The sequence below is a fragment of the Puma concolor genome, chromosome C2, assembly GCF_028749965.1.
Source record: "Puma concolor isolate L17-30 chromosome C2, mPumCon1.1.hap2, whole genome shotgun sequence".
Lineage (NCBI taxonomy): Eukaryota > Metazoa > Chordata > Mammalia > Carnivora > Felidae > Puma > Puma concolor.
In genome coordinates this window covers 45,390,424-45,402,797 of record NC_141675.1, presented here as the reverse complement: position 1 = coordinate 45,402,797, position 12,374 = coordinate 45,390,424, and the positions used below count along the sequence as shown (strand labels likewise).

At 38.7% G+C, this 12,374-nt stretch overlaps 2 protein-coding genes across 2 annotated transcripts in view; one reads left to right on the top strand and one right to left on the bottom strand.

Moving 5' to 3' along the window:
• EIF2A (eukaryotic translation initiation factor 2A) overlaps positions 1 to 4,837 on the bottom strand; it is a 31,491-nt gene extending 26,654 nt beyond the window's left edge. Inside the window, exon 1 of the mRNA XM_025913146.2 lies at positions 4,710 to 4,837. Within this exon, the coding sequence (XP_025768931.1) occupies positions 4,710 to 4,761 (52 nt within the window). The 5' untranslated portion in view covers positions 4,762 to 4,837. The remainder of the gene's footprint in view (positions 1 to 4,709) is intronic.
• Positions 4,838 to 5,017: 180 nt separating this feature from the next.
• Positions 5,018 to 9,049, top strand: SERP1 (stress associated endoplasmic reticulum protein 1). Its single transcript, XM_025914057.2, has 3 exons — positions 5,018 to 5,509; positions 5,791 to 5,866; positions 7,060 to 9,049. Exons 1-3 carry the CDS (start codon positions 5,426 to 5,428, stop codon positions 7,098 to 7,100), a joined length of 201 nt encoding a protein of 66 aa, XP_025769842.1. The 5' UTR covers positions 5,018 to 5,425; the 3' UTR covers positions 7,101 to 9,049.
• Positions 9,050 to 12,374: the final 3,325 nt, after the last annotated feature.

Sequence of the window (12,374 nt, the reverse complement as noted above, 5' to 3'; positions counted from 1 at the left end):
AGTTTTAAAACACAAATCTGCAGGCTTCATGTTCTATGATTCCATTTATTTAACACTCTTGAAATGACAAAATTATCATGATAAAGGACAGATCAGTGGTTGCCAAAGTTTAGAGCTCGAAGGGGATTCTGACTATAAAAGGGTAACATCTTCTTTATGATAGAGTAGTTCTATATTCCGATAGTGGCGGTTACAGAAATCTATATATGTGACAAAATTTCTTAGTGTGATATACGCGCACAAACTGGTGAAATCCAAATAAGGATTTTAAGTTAGTAAATACTACTGTGCCAGCACTAATTTCCTAGTTTTGATAACATAGTATGGTTATGTAAGATAGTATACAAAGCTAAGTGAAGGACACAGGGGAACTCCTTTTACTGTTTTGCAACTTCTTGTAAGTCTTAAACTATATCAAGATATAAGGTGTTTTATAAGACCATCATTTTTGGTAGTGCTTGTTCACAATATGGCAAGAAATTAAACCAATCAAAAGTTTGGAAAAAACGTTTTCCAACATTTCTCAAGAATGGATTTGCTTGCGAATACCAGGCAAAAGTGTTACATTAAAATAAAAAATTGAAGAGACCACAACTTATGTACTAAGGTAAAAACAAATTCCATGAGACAAAAGTACAAACCAGGGCTACTTTAAAACTGGTGATACTGTTGGTCCCCATTCAATTAGACAACCCTTCTTTGTACATGATGCTTTATAATAGATATGTCTATTTTAGGGGAACTAATTATCAATTGAATTCATCATAAAAATCACAATGAGTCACTACAGTCTTGTTCGCACATGTAAATCCCTACTTATATTTATATTCATTTCACACCTCCTTACACAGAAGCAGAACTAGGAGAAAGTGTTGCAAGACGTTTTGGAACCACTAAGGTATTTTACTGGATTTAATCAGTTTGAGTAACTTCTACAAGAATAAATGGGTATACAAAGTTTATTAGAAGACACACAAAATCAGATTCTTAACAACATAAACTGTATTTTGAGTTAATAAAGGCAAAATAAATATGGATTCAAAAGTTCTTTTCAGTAACTAAAACAATTTTTCTACATATTACTTTCTAATGAGAAATTCATTTTAATTAGAAGTGACTAAATATGAAACAGTGAATACAATGTAGAGATAGTTTAATATAGTGTACTGAGAGTTGATATGATCCCCTGTTTTTAATGACTTTCCCCTGTTAATCAAAGGGGATCTGGAAATATGTTCTATTAGAAAGAAAAATCTAGAATATGAACAGTTCTTTTCAGTAAAGCAACAAATAAATGCCAGAGTTTCACAAAGAAAAACTATTTTAAAACAATCACATTAAATGTTGCACTTAAATAATATCTTTTAAAAAATTACTAGCCTTGGGGTGCCTGGGTGGCTCAGTCAGTTAAGCGTCTGACTCTTGGGTTTCAACTCAGGTCATGATCTCACCGTTCTTTAGTTAGATCCTGCATTAGGCTCTGCACAGCACGGGGCCTGCTTGGGATCCTTTCTCCTCCTCTCTCTCTGCCCTTCCCCTGCTCACTCTCTCTCAAAATAAATAAATAAAAACTTTAAAGATTACTAGCCTTTATAGATACTCATATGCCATTTATTGCTCTAGGGCTGACTCAATATGAGAAAACTACTAGGCTTCAACAACAAGGATCCCGTACCAGGGATATAGTGATCATTACAATGGGATACTTTTTCCAACCCTTACATTCACTGAAGTACCTATCAGTGCAGGAAAATGATTCCATTTTGAATCAATTATCTCAATGGTGGCCTCAACCAGGCAAGCTGATTAGACATATGGGTTTCATGTAAGGGCCACTGTTTTACATGCCTGGCATGGACACAGGTCCTACCTTCTAGGAGACTCTAATTTTCCAGGGGGAACTATCCAAGACTGAGACTATAATTTGGTCCTGGTGATTTGATTAAATATTGATTCAAAGATGAACAAGATCCAGCCAAGCCAAGCCAAAAACAGCCAGCATTGAGACTAGCAAAAAAATGTGCTTTCCTTTGGGGCTGTGAGCTAGTTGAATGTAAACCTGGAGAATGTTAGCCTAAGAATGAATTTAATTGAAAAGAAAGCAAGAGCCTAGGGATAAAGAAAAACATTTTTTGAGTCAAGTGAGTACCTGGGTGTAGCCGTACTGAAGCTTTACAATTACATGAGTTTCAAAAAAAAAAGAAAACTCCCTTTATCACCTACTCTGGCTTTTTGTCATTTTCAGTGAAAAGTTAAGACTGACAGGGGTGCCCGGGTGGCTCAGTTGTTTGGGCATCCGACTTCAGCTCAGGTCATGATCTCACGGTTTGTGACTTCGAGCCCCACATCAGGCTCTGTGCTGACAGCTCAGAGCCTGGAGCCTGCTTTGGATTCTGTGTCTCATTCTCTCTCTTACCCTCCCCCACTTGTGCTCTGTCTCTCTCAAATAAATAAATGTAAAAAAAATTAAAAAAAAAAGTTGCAACTGACAAAACTTACTGGACAATGTCCAAATTATTCCAAACTCCAAAATCCTGTAAGTCTAAGTTTAAAAAAAAATTTTGCAAGTAAAAATCTATTATTGATTGAAATACCTATACTAACAATTTTTAAAAATTAGTGTGTTCATGTAAAAGAAAAATGGACCATGGAGTTGAATGATTCAATATAATTCTAATTCTGCCAATTTGCAATGTGAATCTGACCACCTAATCTTTCAGGGCTTCTATGAATATGAGACTATGAGGGATAGACTGACTAGCTAATCTTTAAGCTCTTACCACGTCCTTAATTTTAAGCATTGTAAGAAAACTGTCACTTTGTTAATATGACTATAAATGAAGTGGTTATGCTTCATTAATTTATTCCTCCATCAAACATTTAGAATGTCTATTGTTTAGTACACACTGTACCTGGTATTGAGAAGACGGAGATGAGGAAAACTGTGCCCTGCCACCAAGGAGTTTAGTCTAGAAAGGCAGAAAAGCATCTAAACAACTAGATAATTAACCTATGTGATACGTGAAAAAAAAAAAAAATTCAAGTATATATGAAGTACAAAAATAGCCTGGGAGTGACTGATCGTCTGAGAAGAGTGAGGACAAGAGTATCCAAAGCAGGCTCTGTGCTGACAGCAGCGACCCCAAGTTCTTGGGGAACTTACGAATCCCCAAGATCATGACGTGACTCCAAGTCAGACGTTCAACTGACAGAGCCACACAGGCGCCCCAGAAATGAATTTTAAAAGATGAAAAGTAAGCCAAATCAAGAGGACCAGGAGTCCTAGACTGAAGTAGATTTTTCAAGGGTTTTGTAAGCAGTCCAATATTGATGGAGTACAATAGGGTGGGGAGCAAAGAAATGAATGCAAAGAGCTTTTCAAGGATTATGAAGGGTTCCACATGCTATGCTAAACAGGATGGAATTTACCCTGTAAACACTGAGCAGCCCCTGTAAAGATTTTTTTCAAATTAAATTTTTTACTTGTATATAATTAACACACAATATTACATTACTTTCAGATAGAAAACTTATCAGATTTTTAAATGTACTGTTTTTTTTAGAGTACAAATAAGCATTCAGTGTTCCAAAACTGTGAATAACATACTAGTTACTTTTAAGAAGCCAGAGAAAAAAATTCATTTAGTTATGTAATTATGCCTTTTAAATAGTATCTGTCTGGCATATTATCTTACAAATTATACTCATTATTTGATAAATATTTGATGACTGAACTGCGGTAGCCAGATTGATATGAGCAGTCATGGTGCTTAATAACAAAGATCTTAAAATGTAGAATGGCAAAAAGTGCAAAAGCTTTCTAATGTTCCTTTCAAGTTTGGGGACATAACCCCCTTCCTCAAAAGTAAACCACCTTTCTGTTAATGGTGTTTCTCCTTCTCTATAAGCTATCCATGGCTTAATCAAAGCCTCTGTTCTTTTCTCTCCCAATTCCCCTCTATTTGATACTCATATGAGAATCCCAGCCATTACCCTAACCCAGAGTCTTCCCGGACACAGTCCAAGACTAAGTTAACTGTCTTTTATAAAATTGTAAACGCTGCCTCCAATCCAAAATCTCAGGAATCCGGTAATAATCAGATTCTAAAATACTCATAAACACTTCAACATCAAACGTCGCCATCATTTCCATAATGCTCACTGCCACGACCCCAGACCACACTTTCATCACTTTAAACCTACGCTACCACAGCTCCACTCTATTTGATCCTACTAATTTCATTAAAGCAAAGAGCACAGAATTTGGTACTACTTAAATTCAGGTGTATTTAATGTGTGTGCGCATTCTAGCCATTTGTTTATGTTTGTTCTTTATTACAGAACTCAATGACTTCTGTCAACAAGATCTGTCACCATATAAGAGTACGTATAAAACCCGTGTTTGCAGACCCGGGGTAACAAATTCAACCCGCACTTTCTGTTCTTATCTCTCGTCCGCAACTCCAGTGGAATCTGAAGCGACAGGGAGGAATGATGGACGGGCAAAAGGGAGGGGAATGCTGAAGCCCAGAGGCTGGGGCCTCACTTCCGATTGCCACGCTACACCAACCAACCCACAAGACCCTCTGGCTCTTCCATAGTCCACAAGGAAAGGTGGAGCAGACGCCAGTGCTTCTCGGGTAATCCCCAAGAGCAAAGACACAAGAGGAAAATGCTCTGAAAAAGTCTCTTACTCGTTCAGGACTCACCTGTCAGTAGTGGCGTGGACGGCGCCATCTTGTCCCGGAAAGAGAAACCCATGCGCTGAGGTCAGAGTTCACGAGGGCCAAACCCGGCCCCTACACGTCTCCACAGGCGTGGAGACAGCGCATAGCTGTTTCCGGTATCACGAGCCTCGGGGCCAATTCACTTCCGGTGGGAGACGGCAGTAGAAAAAGGAGTCCGAACGCGCACGCGCAGCTCTGGGGAGACACTTTAATGAGCACTGCGGGGCGGGACTAGTGCTCGTGCGCCAGCCTTTGCCCTCCCCTCTCCCTCTTTTACAGCAGGCGGAGTCCGCACTTCCTCGGGGCGGAGTCCGTCCAGTGCTGACGTTGGCAGCCGAACCCGAAGTAGTTCGAGGCTACGGGCAGCGCTGCTCGGTTGTTGCGTTGCGTTTCCTTCCTCTTTCACTCCACGCTCCCGGCGGCGGCGCGAGAATATCCCGGCGGCCTGCTTGTCGTCCCGCGTGCCCGCTTCTCGGCCGGCTAGTCCGGCGTCGTCAGTCAGTCGGCGGCCCGACGCCCGGCAAGCGCTCGGCACCCGAGTTCGCCTCGCTCAGGCCCAGCGGCCGGAGCTAGCGCCCCGCCTGAGAGCCTTCTAGCTCCGGCAGCGCAGGCACCGGGACCAGAGCGTCGCAGCGGCCCGAGGGGAGGCGAGCTAGCGAGTCTAAGGGGTGGCTGAGGCAGGTGGTGGCGCCGTGAAGATGGTCGCCAAGCAGCGAATCCGTATGGCCAACGAGAAGCACAGCAAGAACATCACCCAGCGGGGCAACGTCGCCAAGACTTCGGTAAGGAAAAAGCAGGCGCCCGTCCGTCCCGCAGCCGGGGTTCAGGCCCGGGTCCTAGGATCGAGTTCTCCCCAGGCCCGAGGCCACGAGCTGGACGCTAAGTTGGCGGGGCGGGGCAGGGGGGAGGGTGGTTCGGGTAGGTGGGTGCTTGAAGCTAGGCGGTTCGGGAACGGAGGGCAAACCTGTGAGGGGACCCGGAAACCTGGCCCGCGGTGTAGGCTGCAGGAGCCCGGGATCGGATTGGGTTTTTGCATTTGAAATGGGACTTTCCGTTTTTGCAGAGAAATGCTCCCGAAGAGAAGGCGTCTGTAGGACCCTGGTTATTGGCTCTCTTCATTTTTGTCGTTTGTGGTTCTGGTAAGTGTTTTGGGGCTACCATCGGGTAGGGCATTGGATGTCGGGTTTGGGATGACGTGGTGACCCATCAGTGGTGAATCCTACCCGCGTAGTTCTCAACCCACCTGCTGGGAGCTCCACATAAGTGTCTCTCGCCTGAACCGAATTACTTGTCCCACATATGCACAGAGGGTGGTGCTCCAGAAACTTCTCATAGCTTGATTTGTGCTCACAGGAGATCAGAAAAGGAGGTCAGGTCTTCAGTTAGTAATGATCAAGTTGGAAGAAATTTAGACCAGAACAAAAAAACCTCACAGAATGAGAATTTAGAATGTTTTGCAAGCATATTATGAATGTATTTGCAAAAAACTTAGGAACATGATGTATATGTGGACGTTGAACTGAATTTAACTCTTCCCAAAATCTAATGTTTTTATGGCAAAATTGGGTATATTTTGTAAAGTAAAGCTCGTGCGAAGAATTGGTTGGGTATAGAGGAAATGTACCTGATTGGTAACTTAGTGTAGGAGACAAATGTTTTTAGATTAATTAAAGAAACGTTTGACATATGGGAGGAAAAATAAGTTATCAGGTCAGCCTACTATTAAAGTAATAGATTCCTGCCTCTGCAAATGGATTACAGAATATTTTTCTTCTTTTCATTTATTATTTCGATATGCAAACTGTTTATATTGTTTCTGTTTTTTATATTCTGACATTCTAAAGTTACTGAGGTTTCTCTTAAACGTTTCACTTCGCCTGCTTCCTAAACTTACTAGTTGGCCAAGAGCCAAGCAATTTATGTAACCTAAAGATTATTCAATTTCAGCTTTGTGAGAATGAGGAAACATGGTTATATTATAGGCCAGGCCTTAGAAGGACACTTAATATTTTGGGGATAAATCAAAATAATTCTATGCTAGAAAATCCTGTTTGCTTTGGTGCTTTAAGCTTTTTCTAAAATGATTGTGTATTGCAAAATCTCTTGGACAGACGTCGAATTCAGAAAAGCTGAAAAAAATAACTTATGGACATTGAATTGGTTTATTAGGGTAGGCTTGTCATCACTTCTTCAATGAAGTTACATAGCATTTGCAAGTAATTTTAAGGGTGCTCTTGGATTCTCATGAAGTACCTTAATGAATATTTGCCAGTTGTCATTCCTATTTTATTCAAAGCATGCTTACTAAAACATTTGTTCTTTCTTTTTACAGCAATTTTCCAGATTATTCAAAGTATCAGGATGGGCATGTGAAGTGACTGACCTTAAGATGTTTCCATTCTCCTGTGAATTTTAACTTGAACTCATTCCTGATGTTTGATACCCTGGTTAAAAACAATTCAGTAAAGCATCCTGCCTCAGAATGACTTTTCATATCATCCTTCATTTGTCATTCCAAGGTTTCTCCATGAGTCATTCCAAGTTTTCTAGTCCATACCACAGTGCCTTGCAAAAGCACCACATGAATAAAGCAATAAAATTTGATTGTTAAGCTATAGTAGTGGACCCTACTTATTCAGTCAGTAAAGAGTAAGTTTTCTTAATGTGGTTGTTAAAACCCTATCCAGTATAGATAGATAATTAGATTAAATCTATGTAGACAGAGTCTAGATTTTGTTAACCCTAATGTGTATATGCAATTAGTTTAATTTAAAATTTGGAGTCATGGTTTTTATATAGTTAGGCACTTTATTACTATATCTTGAATTGAAAGCACACTCCCATATAGGGTAATGTCACTGTCCTGTAATAAAGTGCTTATAAATGGAACAACTACACAGTTAGCCTCGTTTTCCCATAATCTTTAGCACCTAAAATTTTTTAAAAGCTTCTAAATGCCTAATATAAAAGGAGATGCTTATAGCTACAATATCTATTTTAACAATATTATTTCTATTACACTACCTTGGATTTTGCATGAGTAGTTATACTAATGTAAAATGCCATAAGAAAACTTGGTTGAGCATTTTGTAACTTAATCAGTAACTTCAGTTTCACTAAAAGCTACCATGTGGAGTAAAGTCAGGGAAAGTTTATGTCACCATTGATTTTACCATAATTAATATATCAAAGGGGTCTACTATGCTAGACAATATTTTGGGGAAAAATACTACTAAAAGTGGATGTTTCATCAGGACATCCTGATGAGTCTAATGTGCCATAAGACATCTTAGCACGTTAATAGCACTTTTAATACCAAAAAGGCACATCAACTAAAAAGTTACTTAGTTTGGAAATAATTTTCTGGGTTTATGATTAAAATTTTGGTAGGGCACTAGATACATCAGACTAAAGTGCCATCTGGAATTAAATGGATTTGCTGATAAGGATCAGTCTTTAGTCTTCCCTTTGTTGTATTTTATAGGTTATGATTGATCAAAGTTTCTTTTTACTAATGGTAAGGGTGAGAAGGCAGGTTTTAGGTTTTCTGATACTGTTGAAAATTGTAAGTTTTGGCTGTTTACTTAGCCATAACTTGATTAAAAAAAAAAAAAAAGCCTGAGAGGTGTCTATGTATCAATGAATTGGAAAGAAAGCTGCTTGTTTGCTTTGTTAATTGCCTCAGGATATCTCTTTTAAAATAAGCTGTTTTAAGAGGAACAGAAGGGAAATCTACCTAGTCATACACATTGTGAACCTCAGAGTTTCTGATACCCCTCAATATAGGGGACGAGTGAGGGAGAGGAGTAGTTAAGGATGCTTAGGAACTTGACTACTCTAAAACAGGAAAGGAAGGAATCAGCTGACCTTGGGCCAGCAGGTTTTTATCTGCAGTTACCTGCCTTTCTCACCCAGGAAATAAACACTTGTTTCCCTATGAAGCAAGTGTCTTGATTGACTAATTCTATTTTATTATAACTTTAAAAATGAAAGTTACTGTTCTAAATTTATAGCAGGTGCCTTATTCTTTGCTTTGAGTCAAACCATTCCGTATAAAAATTTCCCTTGGTTTACTATAAATAATTGGCTTTAAGATGTTAGGTTTTTTTTTTTTTTTAAGTTGTACAATGTCTTTATTGATTTGACTGTTAAATTGCTACAGCTAGCAATCATTTTACATATGTAAAGTTGCATTCCTTTTGTATTCATGTGTGATTTCCTAATTGAGTACATTTTATATTAAGGATGGATTATGCATGTTTGGGTCAATGAAAGCTATGTCTTGATTTATCCTTTAAAAATAAAGTTCCCAGAATATTTGATTCCTTCTGAAAGGAAATGATTTTACAGATTTCTTATCTGAGTGTACTTTTTATAGTTAATAGAAAATTAGAGAATGCCTAGTATTATGTTGTACTTGAGTTAAAAGAACTGGTACCCGGAGACTCAGATTAAAAATTTATAACTGGAAATAGGTAGCAAGAAAAACATTAAAAGTATAGGGGTGCCTGAGTGGCTTGGTGAATTAAGCAGCTGACTCTTGATAGCAGCTCAGGTCATTATCTTATGGTTCATGAGATCCAGCCCTGTCTTGGGCTCCATACCGACAATGCAGAGCCTGCTTGGGATTCTCTCTTTCCCTCTCTCTCTGCCCCCTTCCCTGCTTGCACACTTGCGCTGGCCTGCCCTCAAAATAAAAGTAAAATTTAAAAAAAGGAAAACATGAAAAGCACAGTGAATTAAATACTTCTCCACCTAAGATTTACCCTCATCTCATTATCATTCAAGAAGTCTCATTCAAGGAAAAATCACAGTTCTTTTGATCTCCCTTTCCCAATTGAATTTGGTGTCATCCAGTGTTGAACATAGTATGATGATGCTTTGTTGGGGGTTGTCTACATTGTGTCCAATTACGCTTTGTAACTTAGGTATAACATTTCAAGGAGTTGTTCAGGATTTCACTGTATCTGTTGGGTTGTATGTAATGTTGCTCAGAATAACCAAGTGGGCTTCCAGAATGTGGAAAGATTTTCATTGTAACAGGATGTTTTGTAATGGGCTTTGACTTACTTGGAAGAAGTGTGTGTGCTCAACTGCAGGGTGGTCGCTCTTACTGAGGTTTGTGGTGTTTTGCTGGCATAAAGGAGGACCCTGTAGAGGTGGATTATGTTCTTGGGAGGTTCATCAAAATTTTATTGCTCTTAGAGCATCTGAAATTTAGAACATCAAATTTTCTAATTAGAAATTCTTTTGAAATTTGATTTGTCTTTACCTACCTTTAACTTACTGTTTTAGATGCAAACCAGAACTTAAAGAAGCAGGAGTTGGGTTCAACAGCAAATTCTTTGTAACTCCCTTAGAGAACCCTTTCCTATCTAAACTTCATCCCACTGTAGCTACTTGTACTGCTTTATCTTCAAGTTGAATTAGGAGAAAAATGTCCTAATTTGAAAAGAGTACGAATGAGCAGTAAAAGGCTAGAAGTCAAGCTGAAGGGGAAAACTCAACTGTCAGGACTTGGATATTACAGAATCATAAATATGGAAAGGACATGAACAATTTAGTCCAATCGCATTTATTCAATGAATATTGAGTAACTTATGTGCCAGATATCGAGTTAGAGCTGTGAAAACAGTCCCAGCACTCAGGTATTTTTCAGTCCAGTAGTGGGAGAAAAGACAAAGTGAAAACCGTAATTGTGGTCAGTATTTCAAAGGAAAAGTAAAACCAGATAAATGGTGTCTGCTCTCACAAAGCTAGCTGAGGCAGAGCAGAAACTAGAACCAAGGTTTCCAGACTCAACTGTACCCTAGAGAAACCATAGGAATGATTGCAAAACGTCTATACAGAGCACTTCTGTTTTCATGAGCTCTTTACTTCTGCATTTAGAAAAAAAATCTTAATGAAAAAAAATGTTTTTGCATGTTGCCAATTCAAAGAAGAAAAAAACTTGTCCTTTTATAGATGCAATTTCTTTTGAAAATGAATTTAAGTGACAATTTTACTATGATGTTTCCTGTATAGCACAAAAATAGATCAAATCAGTAATGTTATCCACTGTAACATATTCAAGAGTACATTTTTAACAAATATTTTGCTATATATTCTTCTGTATTTTGTTTTAAAATTTTCATCTGTGATGTTGAAAAATCTTACTTGATAGTCTGGTAGCCAAAAATAAATGCAGTCATGTGCCCTCCATAGATTCTTTTTATTACAAAATTTCAGTGAATAAACCATGTGTGACTTTTTTTTTTACCATGTACAAACTTCTACTTTGGGATGTAGATAGAAAAAATCTGCAAATTTAAATAAAACTATGATTTCAAGGTCAATAAAAGCTTTAGTAACAGGTTTTTCTTCTTTTCTCACTGTTGTGAAGAAAGTCTGGACCAGGAGAATGAAAATAATTGATTTTAGAGCCAGAAAGGAACTTTAGAAATTATCTTGATTAGTAGCCCCTTTATTTTACATTTGAGGAAATTATGGCCTAGAGAAGTTCTCTTTCCCATCACCAATAATGAATCAGTAGCAGAACAAGGATTAGAAAGTAATTCTGATTCTTTAGGAATATCTTATTTTATTTTAGATTACATGTTAATCTCAGAAAACCCCATAAGTGTACTGTGAAGGCAAAATCTGAATATTTACTAAACTTCAATGGCTTCCCACTGCCACTGGAATCAACTCTTTAAGCTCTGATTTTCGGGAGACTTCACAACGTGGTCCAACCTACCTTTTCAGCTTTGGCCCCCTCACTCTCCCACTTGTCTCCATTGCCAAGTTAACCCCCAAAGTCTGCTTTCATTTTTCAAATACCTTGTGCTCTGTTTTTGCTCATTTCCCCTACATTACAATACTACCTATTCTTCACAAAGTCTAGCTTAAATTCCCTCCCTCCCCCACCATGAAGTCTTCTCTTATGGAAATTAGAAACTCTTTGCGATTGTTGACTCCGAACCAGTTAGCATTTATTATGTTGCCATGTTTATTAGTTTTGTTTGCTTAGTTTCTCAGCTAGAATATAGAAAGAATCCTTAAGAGAAACAATATTTTTATTTCTTTTTCATTCTTTTTTCATCTCCCATCACCACCCTCAAGGTGAATATGCAACTTTACACACATAGAGGGAGTTCAACATTAAAAAAAAATTTTTTTTAGTGTTTGTTTATTCTTGAGAGAGAGGGAGACACAGAATCTGAAGCAGGCTCCAGGCTCTGAGCTGTCAGCACAGAGCCTAATGGGGGGCTCGAACTCATGAACTGTGAGATCATGACCTGAGCCAAAGTCTGAGCCACCCAGGTGCCCCTTAGGTGAGTGATAAAAGAGAGCACTGGAAGCCCTATCATATCAGAATAATCTTTAAAGTAAGAACATGTCTTGTGAAATAATCTTCCTGATACAACAGTCACCCCAACTACTTCCAGTCTTGGCCACCTCTGCTTAACGGCTGGGCTTAGCACCAGAGTACAGTCCACCTTTGAAACGGACTCTCTCAGGATACGCTTGATATTTAGAAATAAGTCAACAGTGGTATTTGTCCTTCGGGCATATTTGAGAACCGCTCATTATGAGTGTCCTTGAGAAAACCATAAAAAGTGCTGTATAAAGAAAGCTGCCACCTCATCACACCAGTCTGTCCAGTTA

Bases quoted from the DNA above. Each gene is read 5' to 3' on its own strand.
- SERP1 (XM_025914057.2), top strand. From the start codon at position 5,426: ATGGTCGCCAAGCAGCGAATCCGTATGGCCAACGAGAAGCACAGCAAG. The intron at 5,510-5,790 runs GTAAGGAAAAAG...CCGTTTTTGCAG, and splicing joins GCAACGTCGCCAAGACTTCG to AGAAATGCTCCCGAAGAGAA. The intron at 5,867-7,059 runs GTAAGTGTTTTG...TTCTTTTTACAG, and splicing joins TTTTGTCGTTTGTGGTTCTG to CAATTTTCCAGATTATTCAA.